This window comes from Aptenodytes patagonicus, chromosome 7 (genome assembly GCF_965638725.1).
Source record: "Aptenodytes patagonicus chromosome 7, bAptPat1.pri.cur, whole genome shotgun sequence".
Lineage (NCBI taxonomy): Eukaryota > Metazoa > Chordata > Aves > Sphenisciformes > Spheniscidae > Aptenodytes > Aptenodytes patagonicus.
The window spans coordinates 66,124,360-66,152,301 of NC_134955.1; the positions used below are offsets into that span (position 1 = coordinate 66,124,360).

Consider the following 27,942-nt stretch of genomic DNA (forward strand, 5'->3'; position numbering starts at 1 on the left):
TCCCAGGAGGGGCGAGGGACGGGGCTCTGGTTTCAGGGCGCCGTTTGCCGTGATCGGCGCCGGCGGGCGGAATCGCCTCCGCGGCCAGGGCTTGGCCGGAGGCGGGCTGCGGGCAGCCTGCGGTCTTGTGGGAGCGGGGCTGGGCAGCAGCAGCAGCAGCACCTGGAGAGCGGGTCCCCAGGCTTGGCAGGAGAGTGCCTGAATGCTTCTGCATCCGTGGGGGGAGAGGGGGGGCTGTGTGCTTGGCTTGTGGGAGATCGCCCCTGCGCTCGGGGAACCTTAACGGGTGAAGAAAAGCGTGTAGAGAAAGTAGCGAATAGGCACGGGATGGTGCGTTGTGTGATGCCTTTAGGAGGATATTTAAACCTGCAGGGGTTTCCCACCATGATCAGGTTAAAGATTCACATTTCGCTTTTTTAAATAATCATGCACTGCAGAATGAATTTTAAATTCTGCTGGCTCTGGTGCTGTGATGTGCTCCAATTCACCATTAGCATCAACTAATTGATCTAAAGGTCGCTCCTTGAAGCTAGGTACTTCAAGCTATCAGCTTCTACAATGACGGCAGCTTCCACAATGCTTCAGGCACGAAAGCATCTTTCCATATTTATTGTATTTCCCAAAAGGTTGCTGGAATCCAACCTTTAGTCGCCTCTATAGGTGAGTAGGAAGTGAATGGCCGTCAGCTAAACAGCTATTGTCTTTAAGCACCATTGATTGCCACTTTCATTGATTATGGGAACAGAAGCATTACCAGAGCTGTTACATATGAACCGGGCAGGTGTTAGCAGCTGCAGGGGGAGAGCTGCACCTGCTGGGTTTTAGTTTGGCTCTTTTTTTTTTTTTTCCTGAAAAGACAAGACATTTTCATCTATCATTTGGATTAACGTTTAGAGACGTAGGGCAGTGACCCCGTTCATCCAGCATGTGACCCTGTCTTCAACAGATTGTTCTGATTTTGAAACAGAATGCCAACACTGTCGGGAAAACAGTTATAATGTACTCTCCCCAATGGACTTAAGGATTCAAAGCACAAGCAAGTTAATAATTGACACATCATGGAGCGAGTTTGTCATTACTTACAGGTGAAGGCAAGCCCTACTTAGTTACAGGAGTTATCCCTTCATTTAAAAGGAGCGGAGGAGCTTGGCTCTGGAGTGATGCAGAATTTGTAAAGCTTGAGTGTGTTGTCTGATTTTTGTATTTTAAGCGTGCAGTGAATGTTGTGATTTCTCAGAGATGGTGTTTCAAGAAATGCCAGATGGAAGTTTCTTTTTTTTTTTTCCTAAGGCAGATGGGGCTGCATATTGTGACACTTTCATTGTGTAAGATGATGTAAGATGTAGTGAGGATGAGCCTGTTGTGCCCATATGTTAACGTGTGCTAAGTCTTTCCTTGCAGAAAGTTTGGCTACAGCGTAAAGAATGAAAATGCAGAGGAATAAAAAAAAGCGAGTGTCTGTAGAATTCCCCTTCTGTGGTGTATACAATGAAATACAGTGTCAATTTTTAGGCTAATTAATACTCTTCTTGATAAATCGTGTGTCTTCATCTAGTGCTCCTTCAGATTTTTAATTAATACATTTTAATTCTTAATAGACTGCCTTCCAAACGAAAAAAAAAAATAGATTATATAAGGAAGAGTGTGCTGGTTACTGTATCTTCTTTATATTCTTATTTAACTCCTAAACAGAAGGATGAAGTCCTATTTGCCCTATTAATTCCTAGCTTGTAAGTTGCAAGTTAAAAAGCCATTTATCCTGCATAGATATAAATAACAGGGGGTTCTCCAGTTGCATGTGGCAGCCAACTCTTTTCTTTTTTTAAATACCTTGTATGATTGTATTAGAACACATTTTCAAATTGAAAACATGAACATAAATCATGTTTTCATGGATTTTTATGAAAACAAGTCATGGATATGTTTTATTAAATAGCATATTCAAGCTTCTGTATGTACAAATGTATCACTAATGCCAAACAACAAGATCATATTCTACCGTGACAGCACTTGCACAAGCCTTCTGCTTTCAGACTCCCCAACAAAGCAAAAACGTTGCAAAAGACTGTTAATCTGTGTAATAGGAAGTGGTATTCATTAACAAGACAGCAAGAGTCACAAGATCCTGTCAAGTTATTTGCATGTACTGAGAGGAACTGAAATCACCTGGAGATGTCATCTGGGATTCAAGCTAGTTTCTGTTTTGTTATTAAGGGCATTCTTGATGTGATCACTCAAAGAGGTTTCACAAATGTTCTCTGCCCCTCTGGCTCCCCAGCTGTTGCTCTCTTCTCTCTTCTCTCTTTAGCTTCCCACAGGAAAGCCTACACAGTCCCTAATGTCCCATTTGTTAAACTGTATGTGCTTAACCTCTTTCATTCATGCATGAGGTCTGCTTAATTCAGGTGGGATAACCATTGTGTCCAAGGTGAACAGGATTCAGCTGTAAGGGCAAGACAGAATTTATAAACGCTTTTGGAAAATAGACCACATGTATGCTTAGCGTCAAAGTTTCTGACTTCAGTAGTAGGTAAGTCAGACCTCAAACGTGCAAGGAGTTTTAGTTATGCTGCACAGTGATTATTTAGGTTCACTTTAAAATGTGGTTTTGCCATCTCCATCTTTTAGAACAGGGATAACGGATGAACAGGAAGATCACAAATGTCACGAATTAGAAACAAACCCTCTCTTTTATTGAACTTTATACTGTTACACAATCAAAAAGAAATACAGTCACAAGTATGTCAAAATGTTTCAAGAGAAATATCAATTGCAATACGTTGTACTTGGTTCCAAAAAAGAATTCCATTAAAATATACCACTTCTTCATGAGAGAATACTGCTATTATTCACAAAATCTACCATACTGTATAAATCGAGTTGCAAACTCTTTAACTTTTTTGGTAACTTGGCAAGCCTTGCTCAAGGTAAACAGGGAAGCAGAAGGAAAATGACAACTCATTTCTAGAATTTGGATCAAAAATCACAGTTCTCCAGAACAGAGCTTTCCAGGGAGTCAAGTGCCTAATTGCTAATGGTGTTTTTAATGAAAGCTGGATACCCAACTGACACAAATTCCTATGGAAATGATCTTCCTACAAAGTACTCCTGGCCTGTGAAACGTTTATTTTCATGCTGGACAATTACAGTTTGAATAATGTGCGTAAGTGCAGTGGCATTTGAGTGAGATGCCTGTTCTGTTCAGTAGCAGCTAATCGGCGGGGATGGGAACAGATGGTTGACCTCGGGCATGTCCAGCTATAGCCTGGTTCGCCGTGGTCGGGTACTCACGACTGCCACAGCACTGTTCATCAAAGGAAAGGGTTCATTCAGCACTGTACCGGCACAGAAAGCTTGCCAACAGATACTGGTGAAACAGCCCACATTTCTGCCTTTAGCTACCATTGTTTAGCTGTTAATTAAACAGTTTTTTAAATAATTACTATTAAATATGCAGTAGTTTAACCTATAATCATCAGACTTTTTTTGATTCCTACAGTTGTATTTCATTGGAAGCAGAGCTGATCAATCCATCCAAAATAAGCTTGGAAGTCTTTACACGTAACACTGGTGATGATTTAAAGTTTTCATTGCCCTTTCTGGCCTAAATATGCCATTTTTAATTCAGTAATTAGGGAGAGTTTAATGTGTGTACACAGACACACAGGAAAGGAAACTTAATAGCAAATTGTTTCCATTTCACCCAAAGGTTTTCAAAGATCAACATAAAGTCCAAACCTATCTCACTACATGGGAGGGAAGGTATCTTAGAAAGGTGTACTTTGGACTCCAGGCTACCTTAATTTACTACTCAGTGTATTACACTTGAGATCAAGTTACTGGACAGCAGACTTAAGTGACTTCTTGGGAGCTACAGCTGTAGTTAATTATAACTACTTTCAGGTAAAGGAATGAAGGATGTCATCATAAATACTAGTTTAAAAATTCCTTTACCTTTTAACAAAACCATCACTGTTGTTGATAAAAACATCAATCAGAATCCATATGTAAAAATAATAATTGTGCTATGCCGTGAAGAAGGCATGGCTTGACTACTGCTGTAGTCACGATAACCTTCTGGAAGCTAACTTCGTTATTCTCCTCAGTTTACCATTTCCACATGATCTAGCTTGCTTCATATGCAGAAGGAAACACTGTATCTACCTACAGTTTCTTCTTTACTACTAGTGAAGAATAAATGCTCTATTAGAGTGCCTCAACATTTTAAAAGGTAGCAAGTCAGCAAAGAAATTATTCAGAATCACTAAGAAAACATTTAGAAATTAATGTATTCTAGAAGCTTGTCCTCCAAAGTAGGTTTAGAATCAGGCTGCATATTCCTAGAGTCTAAGCAAAAAAAAAAAAAAAGTAAAAAAAAACAAAAAAAGCAGCTAAGAGGTATACTTCTAGATTTTGCGAACTTGTATCTGCATTTAGCAAAGCTCTTACAAGGCCAGAGCAATTACTGTTACTTTTCCATGCTTTCTTCAGTGTCTCTAGAAGGTTTGGGTTTTTTTTTTAATTTGGGTCGTTCCCCCCCCCCCCCCCCCCCGAGTAAACCAATACAGCTACTGCAGTTCATTCCATTAATTGCTTGTTTCCATCACTTTTAACAGGACAGTAAACAAAATGCTGTGCCTTGTTATTATGTATAATAAAAAAGTGATAGTTGGGAAGATGCTTAGATGAAACATGGCTCATTTAAATCCACAGCTGCTATCATTAAGACCAGAGATGATTCCAGCAGGCTCATAAATCATGTGGGTCACTGAAGTTTTCCTCCTCTTTTTAACATGGATTTTTCTCTGAATGAAAATTCACTGCCCTCTTAAAGCACACCGAAGAGGAACTGACAGATTCAAACAGGTCAGGCTCCTCCAAAATAAGGTCAAGAGTGCGGCAGAACACCATCAAGCAGGAAGGTATGAAGTTTCTCTTGGGAGGTGAAAAGGGATAACCCACCAGGCCAGCTCAAAGCTTGCCGGGGCAGGAGGAAAGGCAGAACCCACTTGTACCTTTCACACGTCTACAAGACTCTCCTCACTCTCACAGAAGCATCACGTCAATCCATGCAGAGCTAAGCATGAGGGATGACCCCACCAGCTGGTGCTTTACCTAAGCCTTTAGCAACTTCACTATTAAACCTTTTAACTGCTGACGGAGAGAGAGGGAGGCCATGGAAAGAATGCTATCCAAGAAACCTCACACAGCAGGTATGCAGTAGCTCTGCTGCTTTTATCCAGAGAACTTTATAAACTTTGTACACTTAAAGGCTGCATTAAAAGTCTTTAATATTCAGTAGCAAGCGTATATATTCAAAGCGTTCTCTGCATGAAGCTTCAACTCTAGCCTACGCGTTTTCCCCTCTTTGTGCAGCTTCTACTCAAACCATAGGAAGTATGCAACCATCTTCTGCTACCAGCGCCTTCTCTTTTTTTAGTTGGTAGCTAATAGTCTCCATTAAGTTTAAGTAATACAGTTGTGTCAGTTTGAAAAGTGCTCATTTCAGTGAAACGGTAACAGTAATTTTAGGAAATAGGTTAAGCTTATGTACCATTATATTGATTTCAACAGACTCAAGAGTCCCACAAAACCAAAGTTTCCAAAATAAAAACAAAATAACTATTGTGACACTCCACATCTGACTTTACATTAAGTTTTTTGAAAATAGTTTGAAGAATGCACAGAATATCTTGACCATATTTACACATTACAAGGTTGTATCAGTAGCATCGTGTTCTATGACAGCGAAATGAGAAGTCACCTAGTCAAAGTTATTGAGTCAACAGCACAAGAACGTAGAACAAGCTTTATCATCAAGTACCAGCTTAATTTTTTAATCATGCAGTTTTGTGATAAAAAAAAAATCCATCTTTAACTGATCACCCCTGTGAATTTTACTTTTTCCTGCTTTCCAGTATTACCTTGATAAAGCTTCCAGAGACAAGCCTTTAAGCTGTTCATAAGGAAGAATCTTTCCACTCTGAAGTAACACAAATACGCTGCCTCCTCACTTTCAAGTTTGCTAACTGGTGTGATAACAGATTTAAAAATTTAACATCTTTGGCGAGCGGTAGTACAACACTGTCTAGGAGACTTCAGTACTGAATAGGCTCAAATAATTAACACGGAGATGTTACAATCAAAATAAGGAAGCAGTGATTTCCAATCAACTCTAAGTTAAAAAGGGAACACGGATGAACAATAACCACTAACAAAAATATAAATTATCTCATTTCTCTCAGATAACACACTCCCCAAGGGGGCCTGGTCCACATATAGTTTATTGATGTAAGAAAACAATACAGTTAGTGTTAGATCCAACCACAAAGAGCAAAAGAATGAGTGAATGAAGGTTTTGTACAGTACATATAGGAAAATAAGATGTTTGTGACAACTATATATTTCTAAATAAAAAGGCTTCTAAATATATTCAAGTTATTGAAATCTACATGAAAAACATATGGATGTTAATAGCAACAAGGTGCATAAAACCAAAACATCAAAATATTGAGCAACTCAATGAAGTACTAGATAAAACTTTGCTAACAATGCAAGATGTTTTACGATCTGCTTGAAATATCACCTATACCACACAGGGTAAGCTGAACATTTAGATTTAAGATCATACACAATATTAGCATTAACTTCAACAACTACAGGCAGGGAATTTTTTTTTTTAAGCTGGCAAAGTGACTACTTTAAGAACATCAAACTCTCTCTAAATTGAGAATGTATCCAAACAAAATGCTGCTAGCCCTTTCCAGATAAAGCCTTTCCTTTGACTAACCACACTCACTTAAGTCAAAAGCATAAGACAGCATTTAAGAACAATTTATATTACAACGTGACTAAAATAATGACATAATCCAGGTTTAAACATTATTTCATAGGCAAACAAAAGAAGATTCTTCTTAAAAACTAGTTTTTATAAATGCAGAATATATTGCATGAGGAACTGCTGGTATTTTTTAAGAAAATATATTGTGCGATTGTGGCTACAATGCACTGCTGCAAAGCATTGTTGCTTCTTATAAAAACTATTAAAATAAAAAACCTATCTGAACATAAAGAGTAAGAGAGCACAAGTCTTCCAACTACCTATGAAGAGCAGGATGGAAGTATTGCCAGTTTTTCCTGTGTTGACATTTTACTAGTGATAAGTTTTGGTGACCAACTCCCCAGCCAAAAAATAAATATTTTTTTAAAATCAGGTGCATATTTCAAAGCTGCTATTGCAAGTGTGTTTTAAATGTAATGGACTTAAAAGTGTATGTACCAAAGAATTATAAAAATGCACTATAGTTTGAGTTATTGTTACGTAAAGAACACATTAAAAAGACTGTCAAAATAAGTAGAAAGGGGATCAAAACTGAACTAACTGAATTAGTGCAGTACTGTAGCCAGGCTTCTAAAATCAGATATAGAAAATATAAATAGACTGCTTTAGGTGATGATTCACCAGTGTCCAAGAAAGGAACAAGTATTGTGAAAGCTCAGTTAACTTGATCCAGAGCTCTGAGCAGTTCTTCACCCTGTAGCAGGTTTCTGTTGCCTTGTATGGGAGCGTTTACTTCGCAATCGTAACTCGTGAGTTGGGGTAGTCCACTTTCATCCATCGACTGCCCTAGAAGTTTACTCGCTATGTCTGAAGAGGGAGGGGAAGGACAAAAAGTGCACTTTATTCACCATGCTTAACCTTTCCTCCAAAATTGTTCATAAAGGAGGCAAATTTGGATGCTTTTGTCACTCAGTTCTCTTTCACACAGGCCCCTCCACCCCCCTCTGCACATTAAAAGAAGATACTAACCAGTTGATAGTAGAATGATTGTCTTTTGCTCCACTCCGTTATGACCATTTGTTTTGCATCCCTTTACACGTTTCCAAGCAAGTGATGCATTTCCTCCACGGTCACCTGTCTGCTGGAATAAAGACCCCTAGAAAGAAATAAAATAAACCTCCTTTATTGAATACTGTATCTTTCTAGCCCTCCATGTCCCTCTTCCAAACTAACAGTTCCTGTCACTAATTACTAATGTAGGCACTGTTACAATTTAAAGCGGACTTCATTCAGAACTTGGGGAGAAATACATTTCCAAGTACGCTGGCCTTGAAAATTATTTAAAAGAAAACTGAATCAGATTTCGAGACCTTACTTCCCTTACAGAAAGCAATTACTAAATCCTGGTTATCATCAGTTACCATGCTCAAGATTAGCATGTACATGTACACATACACACCCATTTAATTACCACTGCTCTTGTGTGAGTAAGCATCAGGTTTTCACTGAAGTCTCTAATGGTTTTCTGCACTGCAATTAATAGTGTAGACAGGAGATACAGGAACCTCGGCAGGTCGAGTCTATCTACATTTAAGATGTAAATTCTGCTTGCACTCCAGTTATTGCCACCAAGCCACCTGACCCAAGTCTTGCGGGGAATGCAGTCCTAAGCCACTCTATTGCAGATATGGCTCCTTAGCATATTGTTTTGACAGCAGCAGAGAAGATATAGAGATTAGAAAGCTTTTAAGGGCTCCATATAATTAGGATAAGTAAGAAGAAGCTGCCACTGAAACAGATGGGATGGAAGGAAAAAAGGCCATCTTAGTATCAAGTTTGCTAGCAAAAGTAGTCGAATCTGCAAAGTTTTGTCTTGTTAGTAGTACTGACTGCTACAAAAAGAGGAAAAGGTATTTCAGAATGCTGCCATTATCCTGAACACTTGAAATAGTAAAGAACATATGTTTTCAGGTTATAAAACATCCATGCAAGTCAAGAGGACAGTTGTATAATAGAAGCTATAGTTAAACAACTCGGACTTAGAAGCTGCATTTCATAGTAAGGTCAGTCACCTACATTGCTGCTGGTTTATTTTTTTTTTTTACTGTGAATGCAATACAGCCCTTCACGTTAAGATATAGCTCATATCTTTTTCAATGTAATGATTTGGATCGTTATTTCATAATCTTACTGTAACACATCTTGCCCTTGTCCAATTCTCCTGTTTTCTAGAAAACTAAAGTAGTATTTTACTTTGGTCTTCACTTATTTTCACTCTTTGCAAAGTAAGTCCTGCTTCTTTAAGGAAGGACTTCCTGCTAAGAAGTTGTGGCAAGTTTTTGCACAATCCCAGAACACCATGTATTATAAGCCTGGATTTAACATCATTTTTCTTCTGTGTGTGTGCAAGGCCTGGTTCATCCTCTCAGAGATCCATTGTGGAGAAAGAAGCCAAACAACAAAAGCACTTGCTTGAAATAACATCAGTAAGACCCAGCTACATGGAAAACAGCTTCTGACTGGGCAGAAACCATCAAAATATTTGTAACACTTTTGTCAGATACAGGAAAAAAAAAAAAAGGTTTAGCAGAGGATGAAGTTTGAACCTATAAGCATTAAAAAGGCACTAAGCATTAGAAGCCTGAACACTGTTACAGCAGTTAATACAGAACTGCTTGTGTTCTGTGTATTTAATGACATCCCATGCTATTCTGAACATTTATCAGCAACACTATTTGACAGCTGTAGCACCATCGCATGAGAAAGGCAATGGAAGGCAATAAAATTTCTTGCAGAGCTGTGAATTCTTACAGGGCTACTGGAAGCAAAAGAACAACATGCATGAAAGTGCAAAGCATTTAGCAAATGAAAACGGCGTAAGTGCGATTTTTTTTTTTTTAAATAAAGTCTGCTTGCCTCAGAAAAAAAAAATGGACATATAAAAGCTTTCTCAGCTCTTCTAGAGGAGAGCGATGATAAAGACAATATACAGTGATTTGTCACGTGCCCAAACCAGAATGCTAATACAGGAATAATTCATAGTTCAGCAGAAAAATAATCCCGCACTGTAAGACGTGATGGATGACTATACCTAGGAGATGGACCACTAGAGAAACAAAGAATCTCACAGGCTACATCGCAGTAGAGGAACTAAGAATTAATTGTGCAAAACTTAAGAGAAGGGGGAACTTGCAATGAAGGCAAGAAGAGAGATAGCAGTATGTAACGGCAAAGCTCAAGATTTCAAAATACTAACAACTGACAGTAAGAGACAAAGGTTATGGAGACAAAATGCCCTTGCAGAAAATAACAAACTGGATAGCCCCAATTAAGTGACACAAATCTAAGAATACCTAAAAAGTTTCTTTTGAATAGCTAGGACAGATGATGATGAGCTACGCACAGTTGCACACACTAATACTAGAGAGAGCATGCATGAAATGGAAGTGGTAGTAATACACATTTGCTAGGTTACATGAATTCTATTCCCTTATGGTTCAGATGGTCTTGTTATCTGATCAAATAAAGGAATCTCAGACTCGATGGAAAAATGAAGGCATAGAAAGAAGCATAAGAACACTATCTCCAGTATTGACAAATACAAAAACTGAGTTTGAATTCAAAAGTGAAATAAATATGGCAATTATAAATTTAAATGTGATGTCTTACATTTATGCATATTCTACTGAAGAACATATATGTTCACAAAAGAGTATCTTCTACCTAATCAAGAAATGTGCTTGGGTATAGAGGGCACTTTTGAAACAGCCAACAGTGAAAGAGAACTAAAATCAGAGTATCTGCATATACGCGGGAAATTTCACTATCGAACAATTATCTCTGATCCCAAGATTCCACTGCATACCAACAGCTAAACTCAGGAGTCTGCACTGATGCCTCATTTCAGAAATTGCAAGGTTAAAAGTGAATATTTTAAAATGGTAAAACACAACTCACAATTCCAACTGCCTGAAAAAGTGAACCATCATGTTCCATTTTTCGTTTTCTCTGAGCATTATGCAAAGCTAGCATCTTTGGATTTAGTTCTTCATCCATTGCAGTAGATCTAAGAAAAATTGATTCAGGCTGTTAAGACGTTTCTACTATCCTCAAGCCATTCTTCTTTTGTGGACACTTATATACAATATCACAGAACTAAATTTATGAACTATACTACTTTTCGTTCATAATCGACTCATTTCAACAATCATTGTCTATGAGCATAGCAAATGTTAGCTTTTAATCTTGCTGTGAAGCTCAGAATGGGTTTTAACCAAAATTTTAAAGTCTTTGCAGAAAAAAAAAAAGCATAAAAGTTCAGCAATTCACTTCCAACAGAAAGAAGGGAGGGAAGGGTGAGGAAAAGTCTGTTCTGAATATTTCTATGTACAGATAAAGCTTCTATGTTTCAAAAGTCTGATGTTTGACTTTGTAGAGTTTTCTACCATGATAAATATGTACTACATACGCCACAGTCCATCAGTATGAAATACAGCTCATTTTAAAAGCAATAAATGTAGCACACAGACTGTAGTCGCCTCTTACCTCGTAACGAAGTGGACAAGAAAAGCACCAGAAATATTGCGTGGGTATAACTACTTGTAAATTACCTACTGCGTTTTTTAAAAAGGCTGCACGTCAGATACAAGAGCAGAACAAAATCATGAGCACAGTTTGCACGCAGTAGCTGCCTGTTACACAAGACGTTTATGTAAAAGCTACTGCAAAGTTAACTTTAGGGAAGCCTAATATAAAAAAACCAAACCCAAGCTTGCTTGAAGTGTCCAAATTTAAACGTATCAATTTCTACTTTGAAGTAGAATGCCGAAGACAACATACAACAGTTGGCAGTATTTACAAGTGTATTATATCTAATTGCTTCAACAGATAGTAGGGCTTAAGCTTCGCTTTTAAAATACCTTTTATTCAGAGTGACTGTTAGCAAACTGGGTGCTCCTGGACAAGATTTTTCCGTCTGATCCAATGTTCCTTTTCCTGCTCTGATTGGAGACGCAGTTCGACTCCTGTTCCCACTGTAAGGTGATGCTGGGGCACTACTTGTTTCACTGATTATGTGGACAGGAGATGAAGGAACAATTAGTGTCTTTACGTCATCCACACGTTCCGTCACTGGTTTTATTTCATCAGCAGTACTTGATGGTGTCTGAGTCTGCTGAAATATGGTAATGGTGGCTGCATTTTGAGAGCCGGAAGAACTGCTTTCCAGCGGAGATAGCTGATCAAAGGATCGCAGCTGGAAGTCATCATCCATTGGGATGTAAGGAGCCAACATCTCCAAATCTAAATCAGTTTCCTGGAAAAGACAGGAGGTGAAAATTATAAATATGTAAGAACATCTCAGCTATGACTTCATGGCTTCATTAAGGCTCTTCCCTTTACAGTATTTTTTTTTTCCAGTTTATGTTAGTAAAAATATTACATAAAAGAGGAAGGAGGTTCCTGAAGACATGCTAAGACAAAGAGAAGCACATTGAGAATAAGTATTAAGATGATACAGAATTTTAAGTTAATGTACATTACCTGAGCAGAAAATGGATTTTTTGCTTCTGTATCAATCGCAAAGAGTTTCTCCACTAATTCCAGTTTGAATTCATTAGCCATATCGTTATCCACATCAAAGCAGTAGTCGTTGGGACTACTAGGCTGTGAAAACATTTTGAGCGCAGTTTTAAGTTTGTCATTACATAATTTTGCATTGTATCTACAGATTCTCTGAAAAATGTTCTAACATAAAACCTAATTCCAAGCTAGAGTTGCACAAAATTAAAATGGGAAAGGAAGACACATTTATCAGTATATGTTCAGATTTAACCCACTTGGGAAGCACGCAATTAGGTGGAACCTGGACGTAGCCTCTAGAGTAATTTACTGCAACTAATTTGCTGTTTACAGAAGTTGTCTCCGAACCATTCTTTTCTAGAAAGACCGATCCCAAGCTCTTTGTATTTCTATCAGGTGGTATTGCATGCGTTTGCAAGACTCACTTTAACGAAAAGATGATTCTTAGTATGAAAATTTGTCTTTTTTCCTCAGATCATGGCATGAGCTTAACTAAGTCACAACTTAGAAATAATTTTCAATTCCTGTCTTGCTGCATCCTTAACCAGATTTGCTCTACAAGGCCCGGCAGCACATACGTTTTAATGACAGTGTACCCAAATTACGTACTAACCTCGGGTGAACTTTGGCTGGTACTTGCGTCAGAAGGGCTGGTTGGTTGCTCTTGCACCTGAGGCATGGTAAAAGAAAGTTCGAGTGGCTCTGTGTTTGGCTCCAGCTTTGATACAACTTCTCTATTGAGTGCAGGATCAGCATTGCTACGAAGTGGCTTTGTAGTTTCAGAGGCAGGTAGTGGGGACATTGCCATATTTATATTCTGCAATTTCTCACTGGATGAGGGGAGCATTACATCGTTATACAAAGGAACTTCATCACATTGTTGTTCATCAGACTCTATAAAAATTAAAAGAAACCATCAACCTAAGTAACAATACTGAGCGTGTCTACGGACCTCATTAAATTTCAACAGCGGCTGAAATACCACTAGGCAAGTGATACTGGGAGGTTATTTTTCAAAATTTACTGTAAAATACTAACTGTGCTAATTAGCATGCTCTCCAATTTAAACACACACCCACCATTACTGCTGAAATCTAGAGAGATAATTGTGTCTCCAGCAGCTGGGGCCAGCACAGTTAAAGCATCTGGCTCCTGTTTAAGTTTTTCAAAAAGGCTGTTGGTATCATCCAGGTCATCTTTGCTGAATATTTTGGTCATTTTCATATCAGGAGACTCCACTGGTTTCAGCATACACTCAGTTTGTCCAAGGGAAAATATCAAGTCCTTCTGAACAATTCCACTGTCAGACAGAGAAGAAGATGACTGTTAAAGAACAGCTAAAAGGAATAAATTCAAGCTTAACAGTTTTGTAAGTTTAAAAAAAAAAAAACCACCAAAACCAAACAAAAACCACCCCACACACCACAAAAAACCACCCCCTCCCCCCCCAAAAAATCCAAACAAAACCACCACACACACACCACACCACAAAATTACCAGGATAGGAGCTTTAAGAATTCTTTTTTTCTTACTCATTCTTTCCTCAAATGTAATAGACAAAGCAAGCACTAACTGTGGTGTCATCAAAAAAAGTAACAAAAACAAACATGCTTTTCTGAAAGCATTGAGAAAGTAAGAAAAAAAAAGATATTTCCTAAAACACGCTTCTTTGTTTTAAATGAATGTACAATATGTTGATAGATTGATACTGGTACATTCGCTAAAGTTTTGAAAAACTAATTTAGGACTATTATACAGTTGCAGAAAAACAGTCAACAAGTCTGCCTTCAGTTGAAGCTTTCAATCAAAAGAGGAATTCTAAGGAAGAAAAAGATAAATGGGATTAAGAAAGACACCATTACTGCTGCTCTGACTCCATGACTAAAAGTTATTAGTGAAATTAACTGCTCCAGACTGCGGACAAAGATTAGAGAGTTGTCTAGACTGCACACAAATTCTCAAATGCTTCCATCACGACAGTCCAGAAGAGGCTGGCCCTATACTCATTTGCCCGCACGAGATCTTCCCACTGACATCACTAGATCAAAAAAGTGTTTTGTTTTCAAATACTATTCCTAATCCTAGGACTGGCAGTATTCTAAGCAAAAATTTCACCGGTAGGAAAAATATAACATCGTAATGTATTCAACAGGGGATCACATTCTCAGTTGGGAGAAAAAAAAAAAAAGATGTAGTGCCATCAGTATCTGACTTCATCTTCAATAAAAATGATGACAAGGAATAGCGACGTCCACCCAACTTACCTCAACACATAGTTTACGCACACTATGCACTGTGGCTGAGAATTCTTAGTGTTGTATATAACGGTTGCTTGAGTTTCAACCCAGACATAGCCACCTTGTTTAGCAAGCATTCTGTACTGTCCTGTCGTCACCTGCCCTTTTGTGAACACTAAAAGCAGAAAGGACACCAGCTTTAATTACAGGCAGAAAAAACCAAAACCGTTTAAGATAAGTATTCACTGCAGATTCATATCTGCAATTAAAAGAAAGCCCTCGTTCTGCTGCTGCTTTCCCCCGGTGCTGTATCTCATCTCTTGTAGTTGGAAGGCTTTAAATACATCTTTTCACTTACTATCGTGGTGTGTTTTGGTCAGATGATCGGAATCCAGCGCATGATAGTACTCATAGATTGAGCGACCCAGGAGTTCCTCTGGCTCATACCCCATCAACTCTGTAATTCTTTAAAACAAGGGGAAAAAATTGCTAAGCAAAAGCAGACATGGAATAGCACAAATACTAGAGCATTTGGATGCCTGCACATCTAGGAAAATCCTAAGAGTCACTTCCATACTCATTAGCAGCAATTTTGGTTTACTGGGAGCTTTCATTTTGAAATAAATTGCTGGGTTTTATGCTTCTTTAAAAGAGAAATTTCAGCAGGCATAGGATTTTACTTCTCATTGAAGTAATGAATGTCCTGTGATGGACAGGATTAAGTAAATCCCTGCTTTCTAGACTTTTTTTTTTTTTGCTTAAAGATAGACCAGCTACTTATGGACTAGCATATCCAGCTTACACAAATATGAGGATTTAATAAAATAAAAGACATGATTCAACCGTTTTACATCTGCAACTATAAGAAATCAGGAATCAGATTTATTCTTCCCACTGTCAACCACTGCCAGCTTCTAAAGAAAATTATTTTCTTCAGCCCCCAGAGGGCAGTGCTAACCAGGGGAACACATTTATTTTGCCCTATTCTACATGCAGAATGTGACCAAATAAGTACCTTTTCCGTGACACCATCAGTCCCAGAAAGGTAAAGTTACTGCAGAGGACAGAAAATAACCTGCACTAACATCTCTTTGCACCTAACTACAGCAACTAACTAGACATCTGTTTTTGTTATAAAGAAAAGGAAACAGGCAGTAACAAACAATACCCAATTAAAAACACAAAAAAACCCAACCAACCAACAAAAAAACCCCAAACAACAAAAAAACCTCGGGCCAATGATTTCCTTCACTTCTGTTTTTCAAATTTGTCAAGCTAAGTTTCCAGAGGATAGTAAGAGCAGTCTTATGTATTTGACTACATCTATGATTCGTACTAGAACACAAAAATCTCATTTTCAACAGCAGATGTATTGTATTAAAAGTACAGCTGAACTTTTCGGGTTTTTTTTTTTGACTAGAGAAAGCTGACACTGATCTCCTGAGGAAGGGAGAGGGGGGAAGTGGTAGCAATAAAATGCATCTGACAAGCGTTACGCACACACCCTTTTCAGTCACCAAAATGCATCACCATCTTTGACAAACCTAAAACCCTTCCTGTTTTTATAGTCTCCAGAAGTATCTTCTCATTTCAATTTAATTGCTGCCACTAGATTAAAGACCAGTTTGAACAGGCAGTTAACTGCAGGCAAAGGATTTATTCCAAAGTAATAACCCTGCACGCTCCTTAGATTTAAAAATCTGGCTTTTAAATGAGACCTCCTCATCAGTTAGTAAAAGGCAAAGCATCCCAGTGATTCCATTGCACAGATGAATCAAGTTAACAAGTAAGACTATATAAATGTATAAGGCCAACATTAGCCAGCATGTACCAACCCTGCAAATCCTTCAAATGAATTAAGTACAAAATATGTATTACCTTTCATCACAATAGGAAAATTTCATATCAAGACTGTGACGACTGAGGAACGTTTTACTGTCCAAGGGGACCTCAATGTTTGATGGATGAGGAATAGGTTCACAGATCAACACCAGACATGTCATGGGAGGCTTTTTGTAGCCACAGTGAGTTTGATTACCGCATGTGTCATATACACGAATGTGTCCAGTGCAGTGTAGTACCTACGGGAAAGTTGCATTTTAAAAAGAGACCAGGTTTGTCTGTCAAACACCACAATCGTATTTCCATTAGCACACCCGGAGCGAAGTCCTTCCCCTCCCCACCCCTCGATGTGATAGCAACAACAGAAAGGCAGCAGTGCTTTCAAAGGGATGGCTAAAAGAGAGCGGCAGTTCTCCTCTTCGCGCTACACAGACTGCGATGAGAACACAGGCTGCCAACTCTTTCCTCTCGGGCACTGGCTGAAGCAACACTAGACACTTCTGCATTTCTGTGAACTGTTCTTCTTTGAAGGTTACATTAATGATAACACTGATAAGCAATTGCCTCAGCAAAAGGTATCTTACTATTTAAATTTGAAAGTTATGGTAATAGTAGCAACCTCCATTTTAGATCTTCTGCAGAAGTGGTTAGAGATCAAATGTATTCTTCAAGAGACAAGAAGTTTTGCATTTTGTGGGTTTCTTTTGGGTTTTTTTAACCATTCTGAAGTAGAAGTTGTTCACAGACAGCAGCAAAGAAGAAAGAAGTTGCTTCATTTGTTTTATTTGATCCAGAATAACTAAATTTAAGTTATAAAAGAGAATTGTGAGCCATAATACCACTCGATACAGTAAAAGGTTACTTTTTGTCCAGAGGAGAAAATGCATTCACTGCAGAAAATGCATTCACTGCAGAAAGTTATCAGGCTGGGCTCTTTTTGTTCCAACTGTTACAAAAGGGATAGCCAGCAGCTTCAGAAAGAATGGAATTGAAGTCCTTCAGAGAGACCTCAACTGTCACACTTACAGTGTCAAATCAAAAGAAACTAGGTATCAGCATAAGTGGTGGCAAGTATTTTTTTTCTCAGAGGAGAAGGCTTTATGCAAACATATTTACTAATTATAATTTCTAGTAAGTGACCTCTAATTTAAAATGGAGAATTCATTAAAAAAGTTTTGAAAAACTAATTTTAAAACATTGTTTCAGTTACCTCCGTGATGTATTCAGCATTAAAATTCAGCATATTGAAGCAAAATCATTAATTAGTTAAGTACTTAGTGAAACTCAAGCTCGTTACATGAAGTAAAAATGTTGAAATATAGTGTTATGACATCTGAAGAGGAAGCTGCCAAACTACGTAAATATTCCTTTGCATTAGTTACCTTCCACGTAGCAGACTTTATATTCACTGTTCTTCCCCTGCTAGTCAGTGTACACTTCATTCTGAGAAAAAAGCTGCGCTCCGTGTTTTGCTCTTTGCCCTTTTTCACAGGACCTAGCAAAAGCAAATAGTAAACCAATTCTTAAGCTCTTGGATCATCTTCCAAAGGCATAAAAAAAACCCCAACATATTATAGAACTCCTAAACTAGGGGAAGACACAAAAATTAAGTTAAAAAGATTGATAAACCTAACAGCACTTTCGATAATGACACTTTTCAGAATGAGTTTTACTGTGAGGTAGGCAAAAAACTGAAGTTTCAATGTTTTAAGATCAGTATTGTATTTGTAGCCAATTCCACACTCCCAGATTTCAGGAAAAAGGGGTGGGGAGAAAGAGAGACAGATTGAAAATTTAATATATTTTAAAATTGTGACAGAAGACAAGAAAAGCAGGCACCGATTGAGAAGTACTGTTGCGTTGGTTTCTACTGAAATGCATCGGTAACTCACTGCAGGAAGGTTCAAATCAAATACATTTTGGGCCTGTAGCTCTTCAGGACTGCAGTATTTTAAGTTTTTCAATTCGGAATTAACAACTCTGCTGTTTACATGCACCCGAATATTTCCACACTGATTTACACTCTTAGAGTAAACAGGGACCAAGTTGTTAAACACATTATTAGCATTCTTAGGGAAAAAAAAAAGTCAAGAAATCCTAATATGAATTAACTTTAGTGGCACTAGTTTTTTAGCCTTACTTGCTAACAGCAGGCTTTAAGTTAAGCTTTTGCCTTTACAGGGGAAAGCCTTTCAGAGTCGTTTACTAGCTAGGCTATTCTGGGCAAAGACGACGCAAACTGATCCTATCAGGAGAGCTGCAAGCAGCTCGCTGTGCATGGAAGAAGGAAATAAAGCACCTAGGATAAGGAGCAGAGGAAGAGTAAGTTTGCCAAGGCATGCTAAGGAGTGAGGCCCAAATCATGGCAGAGGGTGGAAGTTTAGAACATGTGAGCTTACTTCTGATACAAGTTTATACAATAATTTGCTCTCATCCTCCACAGACAATAGTAGCTATGAAATTCTTCATGGTGGCTTGCACTGCAACTACTAGTTTTACAAAATCCATTAGAAAAACATAAAAGCCCCTATGCTACATTGCCTATTGCTTCTAGCAGAGGCAAAGAATAACAGGGACAAGCCTGCTTTATGCCACACCAAAATATCCTCAGTAAGGGGGGGGGGGCAGGAAGCAGAGTTCAGAGAAACAGCCAAAACTTATTTAATTCAGTATGTTTTTAAAAGAGTTAAACCAATCTAGAAGTTCATAGTTGAAGACTATGTTAACACGTTATTGTTACCAAGTCCTGATGGTTAAGGCTCTGCTTTAAGAAGCAACTGTAAGAGACAGAGCAACTTTCTCACGTCTGATTCAGCATTGGACGTTATTTTTAAAATTGCCAGCTTTGAAAGTTTAAAAAGCAACTTTGGCAGAAACTGAACTGCATTCTGATTTTACAATCACATTTATATTCATTTGCACCTGTACAATCCCAGAGAGAAGTTTTTAATACTCAATTCAAAACCAAAATAATTCCACTGATGTAAGAGCTGCAGTAGAATGTAACCTGGGAATACTAGTAAATACAAAAATGTACTATTATTACTGTAATTTAGACTTTTGTCTGCCAACTTCATTTGCGAAACAGATTTTGTAATAATGCTTTCCAGACATCTTATTCCAGTCTGGTCCATTTAGACACGCTAGAGTTGGTTTGCATGAAACTCAGTAACATGACATTTTTAAGAATAAGCTTTTGCAACAAGACCAGTTTTTACACTGCCTTAGTGAAGTTGTTTCGCCACCCCCCCAGATGCATTACTGTATTCCAAAGGCGGGGGGGGGGGGGGGGGGGGAGTCTAATCTAGCCTTAGAAACATACTTCAATACTAAGGGCAGACAAGTTTAGAAAATGCTTACAAAAATCAAAGTCTTATCAGGTCTCTTCCACTGAATTAAACAGAATGACAGCATAAGAGACTTCTGATTTACAGTGCTACACAAAAGCAGAGGTCAGGCTTGGTAATTTATCACTATCTAGATTCAGAGTCCATATAACCCTTGTTTGATGAAACAGGTATTAGAGTGGTCAGATTTTAGGCTTCTAACAACTCAGTAAAGCAGATTTGTTTGGAGGCATGCAGGCTGCCAAGTCTTTATAGTCATTAACAAACCTTTAGGAGACATAAAAGCAGTAATTCACGGGCATTTGTTAAATTCAAAAGCATACAGAATATGTGAACACGGTGTTCTACTCCCTCAGACGGAGAAAAGAAGAGTCAGAAATCTGTGAAAAGATACCAATTTCATGCACCAATTAAAAGGTGCAGAGAAGCATCAACCCCAAAGCCCTTTTTGGGGCTGTCCAAGTACTCCCCGACTAGTTTTTCACGGTCCTAAATATAGTATCTTTTTTGTGTCTTAAGTATACCACCACAGATTTCTGGAAGAAAGCATTTGCTTTTAAGTTGTCCTGTGAAGGCAAGCCCAAACCAAGACAAATGCACCAATTTAACTTCTCCATATCCTTCTATAGCAATCGCTTAAGATCATTCTCATTCAACCTACCTCTGATTTTATTCCTGTAGGCACGCTAATTCTTGCCACCCTCAGTAACCCCGTTTTAGTTATTAATTTTGTTTTGGATTAGAGAGTACTAATGAAGTCTCATCTCTCCTACAATTAGGATATTGCCAAAACATTCTGGTTATTTCTGTTGTTAGTATCTCTGAACAAGGTTTATTTTGAGATTTAAGCAGCAAAACACACTAGTTTGTTCTCTCAACACCTTTTCCTAGCAGATATCCAACTGTACTAATGCCAACAGGAACTATCCATAAGTAAACTAAATCAATTTTTTTCTTTCTTCTCACCATTTCTGTGTGTAAGCATTTCTCTCAGCTCTTCATGGTCACATGGATGAGTGAAATCAAAGACACTGTGCCCCGTCAAATCAAACTGAAAAAAAAAGGTATATGGGTGTCTAACTTTACACATACAAAAATGTAACAACTTTTACAGATTTGAAACAGTGTTAGGAAATGCCAGTATTTCACCTGAGTGAGTCCCATACACTTGTTCACGTTTTCAGACATGTAAATCATGTCCCCATCTTCGGACAGAACCATGACAAATCCATCAAGAGCTTTCAAGTAGAAACAGTTCAGTTCCTTCTCCATTTTGGCTTCTGTCTCCAGCTCACCTACAAGCAGCCACACATTTTTATTTAAGTAAACATCAGCCATTCTTCACTTACCATCAGGAATGACTTCTGGGTCCAGTCTGCAAGGAGTCAATCTTGCAGGACTGTTCAAAACCAGTATAATTCACGTAGATAAGTGATCAATTAAATTCTTCAAGCTCTAGTAATGATACCACAAATCACAGAAAATCAGAGTGAGGTTAAACCTTTGTGTTTCTATGCATAAACCAATAAACCTTCCACCTTAAGGAAAAAGTCTACATGCCAAAAATATTACCGGTTATCTCAAAAGGCATTACAAACATTTCTCAGGGGCTTCCTAGGAGGCATTTCAGAGTATGGCTACCAAAGTTACTCTTCCATACGGTATAGGTAGGCATGCATGAGTACAAATAACCAGTACAGCATCCATGGCATGCTATACATATACCGGTTCACAAGTTAACTCAGATACTCCTGTAGTTGCACGGGAAGGTGTACTGCAGAGACAGACATATCCTCAGCTAACTTCACCTTCAGAGGATTACACATTACAAAAAAAATTCCTTGCAGTTTATATTAAGAAGAAACACCTACAGTGAGCTGAGCCAGCCTTGCACCAACCACCTACAATTTAGTAAAGCACAGTTGTTGCAACCAACTCTAGGGGAAAAAAGAGGGTTAGATGAAAGAAGTTAACTCTGGGAGAAGGGTCAAATAGCTGAGACTGAAAATGGCACTATGGCTGTGATGAGCCAACTGGGATCATCAGAACAGAACGGGAAAAACAAAGTCTGTTGAACAGTGATCATATTTTTCCTGTGCCATCACCAATAGCCTATTTCTACTGTAAGGTCTTCCACTTTTCCATAGAAAGGATGCAACTATTAATGTATTTATTTATTTAACTGCTGATAGGTTTGAGAAATAGCTTCTTCCTCAATATACCTCCAGCCCCTTTTCCAGATTCTGCTACGTTATTCGCTTACCAGCATCTAGGAGCTTTCTCATGCGCAAGTAGCTGATGGTCAGTCTCATAATGGATGCCTTGTCCAGGTGTGCGCTCACGGTGTGGGGCAGGGGCAGCTGATGAGCAAGCTCGTAGAATACTTCCGATTCCTTGCTCCTTCGGCACCGGGCTGCATCTCTCGACTTCTCTTTTCTGCGTTCTGAGCTAATCCTATATAAACAAAGTTTGGGGTTAATATAGGAAACAGAGTTCTCTGTGCAAGCTAAATTTGAAACTAAGCTGCCCAGTAGCCAATTAACCAGTTATAGAAGTTGAATAATTTAAAACCTCCATTTAAAAATGTAAATGTAATTCTGTGTATAGAGTTCTGCAGCGGTTGGGCTCTGCCAGAACTAAATTCAAACCCACAGAGTCTTCCAACAAGATCAGTTCTTCAAACAGACATCTACGTACTCAGAACCATTCCTGAAGTGCTCATCTCATACCTTGACTGCTGCCTCTCTAGCCTCCAAATCCCATTTTATTCCTCTTTCCTAATCCCTTAAGTCCATTCAAAATACTACAGCATAAGTTATTTCCAGCTCTATGCCCAAGTAGCATCATGTACACTCTCCAAGTTCTTCCCTTTTTACCATCCTTACAAAGCCCACCTAACAGCTCAGATAAGCAAGGATATTGATTTAGCACAAGGTGTCCTGCTTTTCAAGCAATCAAAAAAGTCCCTTTCCCAGCTCTCTTTCTCCAGTATAGCCCCTTCCATAGTCTCCCCTATACTGGAAAACTCCAGCTGTTAAGAAGTTGCCTCATTCTTCTTCCATTGCCTCCGTTAGACTCGCCTCCCCCAGGACGCATGAAGTAAAGGACAGCTCACTAAAAGCAAGCACCGAAACAACTGAGACTCTCTGTCAGTCAGTAACACGATGATTCTCCCTTTTCCCAGTACCCACACCGGTTCATGTTTGCCTCATGCATCTGTCACATGACTTTTGAACTAAGCATTTTGAGATAGGAGCTCCAAATTATTCTTACATTTGAACAAGAACTCAACGCTGCTGTGGTCCCCGAGGAAATTATGCCACTGCAGTTAAATGTGCTTTTATTCTTAAATGGACGACACAAAAGCATACAGTATTATTGTCCATTTTTCTTTTTATACATTTATGTCTTCCGAAGGCACCCTATCTTCATTTTGCATACACCTGAGATACAAAAGGTAGTTGCACTAATCTGTAGGATCCCCTTTTTTCCACCGACTTACATGAAAGTTGTAAGATAAACATATGCCTATAAACACTGCTTTTATAATTCAAAGTTGCATGCCTTTTAATGTTACCATAAAGAAATTAAGTGTCACTAGTTGAAAAAGACAGAAAATAAGCCACTGCATTATTTACCACCAACAGTTTAGGAATTACTTTTTTCTAATTTCACTAGACTTAAGTCACATACTACCACTGCCAAATGCACATTGCTAAGTCTGTGGATCTGTGCAAAAACACTTTTTAATTAGCACACATCTTGTGAGAGGTACCACAAATGACAGAGGAAAGCTATTCACAAGCTGATATTGCCTGGGAAATAACGAACCAGATTCGAAGTAAGCAGTCAAATACATACCCAGAGGAACATGTTTTCAGTCCTTTACCTGATGTGCTACCCACAATAGCCAAAAACCTGCTTAGTTTGTGCAGAAACATGCAGGCGACAATACTATTAAGACTGACGTTGAAAGCATGAATGCCTTGAAACACGAAAGAAGTTTAATAAGCTCTGATAAAGACAAAGTAAGCTATCAGAATTTCTTCTGTGATTACCTTCATTTTTTCCAACTTCATGGAACTGTACGGCGTCCCCATCCATCCCCACTCCCACCATCCTCTCCTCCCACCCCCTGCCACTGCCAGCAGAAGGAAGCACTAGGAGCTTGATTTTCAGAATTGTAAGTTTTGTAAGAGCTAAGAATAGGATTCTGTTTTCTCCTTTGGTGGCAAAATCAGGCTACTAGATCACAGAAATACTATTTCTATGTAATGAGAAACATTAATAAATCAACATAATAGTAACGGAGATATTTGGAAAACTAATTTATGGGTATTATAGTAGTAAAAAATTCCAGACATACCATAGTTCTATCAGTTTCTGTGACTATAAGCTCGTGTTCCTCAGAAGGGTAGCCTAAAAGATCTGATAATATTTCCCATCTTGCAGATTTTTTCACATTCAATTTCCCTGTGACAACAGATGTTTCTGCTCTAGTCATGGATACATTGGTCTGAGAAGCTTGAGGCTCCTGACATACAGGTATATCTGGAAACAGCCATTACAAGAAGTCTGACCTTTACCAATACTGAAAAAAATATTTTAGCTGTATAACCTAATTGATTAAACATTTCCTACTGAAGACAGGCCTCAAGTACCTTTTCTCTTGGTGGAAAACTAAGGGTGGAGGTGAAAAACCATCTGGATTCTCTTTGTCCTCTTTCTTGGACCACAGATTTCACTGACAAAGGTAAAACAAGTAATTATGCTGCCTTGGACAGATTCACCTTTATACCTCTGATTTTTCTTTGTTAGCTACTCATTCAAGATCCCTTCACCTGCAGAAGTTTCCTCCTACAATAGAAACTCAAGGGAGAATTACTGGAAGTAATTGGTTTCCATCTGCCTAGATGCCTGCAGTTTTGTCACGGGTTCCTTTTGAACTGCAGACACTCTTAAGTAAAAAACCCCACGCTTTGGCAGTAACGCTGTGCGCTTCAAGTCTTCAAGCAAGAGATGAAAATAGACGCTAACCTCACAAGTTGCAATTTCAGCCCCTTCCCTTGTATTTTCTTTCTGAAAGCTTAATGTTTGTGAAAATATTTCAGCTAGTTCCTGGCTTTAGCATGCTTAGCAGCAGACTTCAACATAAACAGTCAAAACTTCTCACAACCGTTGAATTATTAATTACCGACTGAAACGCTGCTCAAACCAAGCTCATAGAGCTTCTGTTAAAAATTAATCCTGGAGTAAGAGAATCAAGTGCCGCCTGCTGGAGCGCTGCCTGACTTTGCGATGGGCAAAACTCAAGGAAAAGTGCGATGTTGGTACCAACCGGTGCTGTCCGAGCAGCAGGGTCTCCTCTCCCTCTTACTGGCTATTTCCTTTCTAGAAAGGCTACTACTGTAGATAGATATTTAAACTGTACAGTGCAACAGTTTGCTATTTTTAGCTGCTGTTTAAAACTAAGCTGTAACCAATCTGAGTAAAACCCCGCAACTTAAATAGGAAGATTAACTACCAGCTTCAAAGAGTGTTTCTTTAATGGATCAAATTAATAGGGTCTTTCACAAATGAGGTTTAATTATCAAGTGAAGTCAGAGTTGCCTCAACATGGGATGCCACCAAATTAATAAAAAAAACAAAACCAAAAAAACCCTTTACTGTTGCAACTACTCTAAGCTTTGTTACTTACAGTTGCATAAAGTAAGTGAAAAAAACACACAATCAACATGTGTAGCTGCCCACAAATTTCTGTGTAGTCAATTAAAGGATGTTGAATTCCTGTAAAGAAAATATATTTCCTAAGTGAGCTCTCTCAACTAGGGGGAAAAAAGGGAGCTGAAGGAAGAAGGCTTTAAACAGCGAGATGTGAACTGCCACAAAATCAGCTTAAATAAATTGTATCATTTAAGAGAGATTTTCAGAACTGCCCGTGTGTAAAACTCATGGTCTTCACAACAGAAATACCATTCTGTAGAGACAACAGGAACCCGTGCTCCATTTAAAACAAGCCCCAAACTTAAGAGCTGTATTGCAACCTTCTGCTGTCAGTCTTGCACGAAAGAAAAACACCTAAAGACTCAGAAGAAAATCTCAGCTGAAGAGTGGATTATACGTGCAATGAAAATATCAGAAATGCTTGTGCTAGACAGGAAATTGCATGCATTTTCAGGTATGATGTTTCCTGCACAATCTCAGTGCCAGCCATTCATTTCCATTTTGTATTTCTGCCACCAGAATACAGAAGCAGAGAGCAATCCAAAGCAGGTTTGCATCACAGCTCACAGAAAGCAGTGTTTCACTGACAGTTTTAAAGCCAGTACTTAGGCCCTTTTTAGATGTAAAAGATGTTTACATGCAATAGCTTAATAAACATCTGAGTTCCAAAAGATATTCGAGTTAGAGACCCAGAGCAAAAGGTATTTCACCACCAGGATTCACTGCAGCTGAACCGAGAGCTCGGCTGAAGGATATTACCCAGGCTCTCACTCACTGCCTCAAATCAAAAAGGCTTTAAAATACAGCACAGGGAATATAAACAAAGTTTTACAGCAAGTAAGAATTGGCCCAACAGCCTTCAGAACAAAGCACACCAGCAGCAATCCCATGCGCACCAGTTACAGATGTTAACATGGCCTCTCTACTCGAATGTGCAACTCCTGTCATTATGGCCGTATGAACCACTTGGGCCAGAGCATCTCTCAAACAATATATTGTTCCCCATACCATCCCAAAGATCCCTCCGCCCACCACTGCATATTCCTACAAGTGATTCCCCAATTGTCTAAATACAGCCCACAGTTTTCATCACCTTCAGTGTAAAACTAATCAATGGCCATATTTAAAGCTGACTTGTTCCTGCTTATTTACCACTAGGAAATAAGACCAAAAAGAACCCTGGAAAATACCATCAGTAACAGATAAATTTCAATTAAAAATAACTAGATTAAAAGTGGTCAATGGACAGATCTTAAAACACGTAGCACGTCAACTTTGTCTCCTTCTAGCTTTTTAAATCACCACCCAGTGTTAAGGAAAATTTTACATTGTGTACACAATATTACATTAACACAAGAAATCAGGGGTTTTCCTGTATGTTGCTTTACTGCTGTTATCTATTTTCTAGCCTTTCTCCCATTCTAACTTACTGTTTCTCTAATCAACTAGACTTTGCCCTATAGGTGTTTTCAATTCCCATGTAAAATAGCTATTGTGCATGTATGTATTAATCCAGGCTCATCTTTCTTGATCCAGGTTTTGAGACATTCTAAAAAAAATTGTGTTTCTTCTGATAGCAATTCACATTTTTCTCTTTAGAATTGTTTTTTACAATTGAGTGGCTTTGTATTTATCATGGTATCTGTTCTTAAACAGTTTCACAGAAGCATACCATATGGAAACAATATAATCCAAATGAATAATGTGCCTCAAATCTGGTAACATCTCATTATTGAACTTTAAGTAGTTTTCAGTTCTGCCATTAATTCCCATCATTTGCCAGTACAAGATTCACACTCAATACTTCAGTGTTAGATACAACCTCTCCTCAGACTGTAAAACTAGTACGGGAAATACCTGGCTTAGAAACGGAGTCACAAAGACCGTATCCACTATAACACAGCTTCAATTTTTCTTCATTACGTGAAAAGAAAAATATGCAGCTATTACAATACAATAATACATTAACAGTACATGTCATCATGATGGTACTGAACTTAGAAAGTAGACCTGTAAGCGGCCTTGTATTTAGCTTTTAAGGTTGAACCCATTCCTGCAGTTGGTACAAAACTTGGTCGTCTTTTCATGCCTAGCCTAAACCAGATACTTCTGCCAGCACAGCTGTATGGGGCGGAGGTGCAACTCCCAGTTTGCAGCCATACCCCAGCAGAACACCCTAACGCTGGTATCACTACACCAGCCTAACTACCTGTGTTCGTGTGGCCCGTCTGAAGAGCTCAACCCGAGGCACGTCCATGCCAACTGCTCTCACCTACAGCACAACAGCACACCAAGAAAATACCGACCAGATACAAGCTCACTTAAAAGGTGCAGACTGCCAAAGAGTGTGTTACGACAGAGTTCTACTCTTCTGACTGTGCTGAATATGCAGCCATTTGTTTTGCTTCGCTTTTAGAACTTTATTTTGTCC

The 27,942-nt window shown here is 38.6% G+C and overlaps 1 protein-coding gene across 2 annotated transcripts in view; it reads right to left on the bottom strand.

Moving 5' to 3' along the window:
* Positions 1-2,671: 2,671 nt before the first annotated feature.
* Positions 2,672-27,942, bottom strand: part of HIF1A (hypoxia inducible factor 1 subunit alpha) — a 34,875-nt gene continuing 9,604 nt past the window's right edge. For both annotated transcript variants that reach the window (XM_076345637.1, XM_076345638.1), the window contains exons 2-15: positions 22,051-22,241; positions 20,937-21,082; positions 20,754-20,838; positions 17,823-17,935; positions 16,477-16,679; positions 14,957-15,063; positions 14,626-14,773; positions 13,441-13,661; positions 12,975-13,255; positions 12,323-12,445; positions 11,701-12,095; positions 10,739-10,847; positions 7,811-7,937; positions 2,672-7,648 (exon numbers count right to left, since the gene is read on the bottom strand). In XM_076345637.1, the coding sequence (XP_076201752.1) occupies positions 7,497-7,648; positions 7,811-7,937; positions 10,739-10,847; positions 11,701-12,095; positions 12,323-12,445; positions 12,975-13,255; positions 13,441-13,661; positions 14,626-14,773; positions 14,957-15,063; positions 16,477-16,679; positions 17,823-17,935; positions 20,754-20,838; positions 20,937-21,082; positions 22,051-22,241 (2,401 nt within the window). In that variant the 3' untranslated portion in view covers positions 2,672-7,496. The remainder of the gene's footprint in view (positions 7,649-7,810; positions 7,938-10,738; positions 10,848-11,700; positions 12,096-12,322; positions 12,446-12,974; positions 13,256-13,440; positions 13,662-14,625; positions 14,774-14,956; positions 15,064-16,476; positions 16,680-17,822; positions 17,936-20,753; positions 20,839-20,936; positions 21,083-22,050; positions 22,242-27,942) is intronic.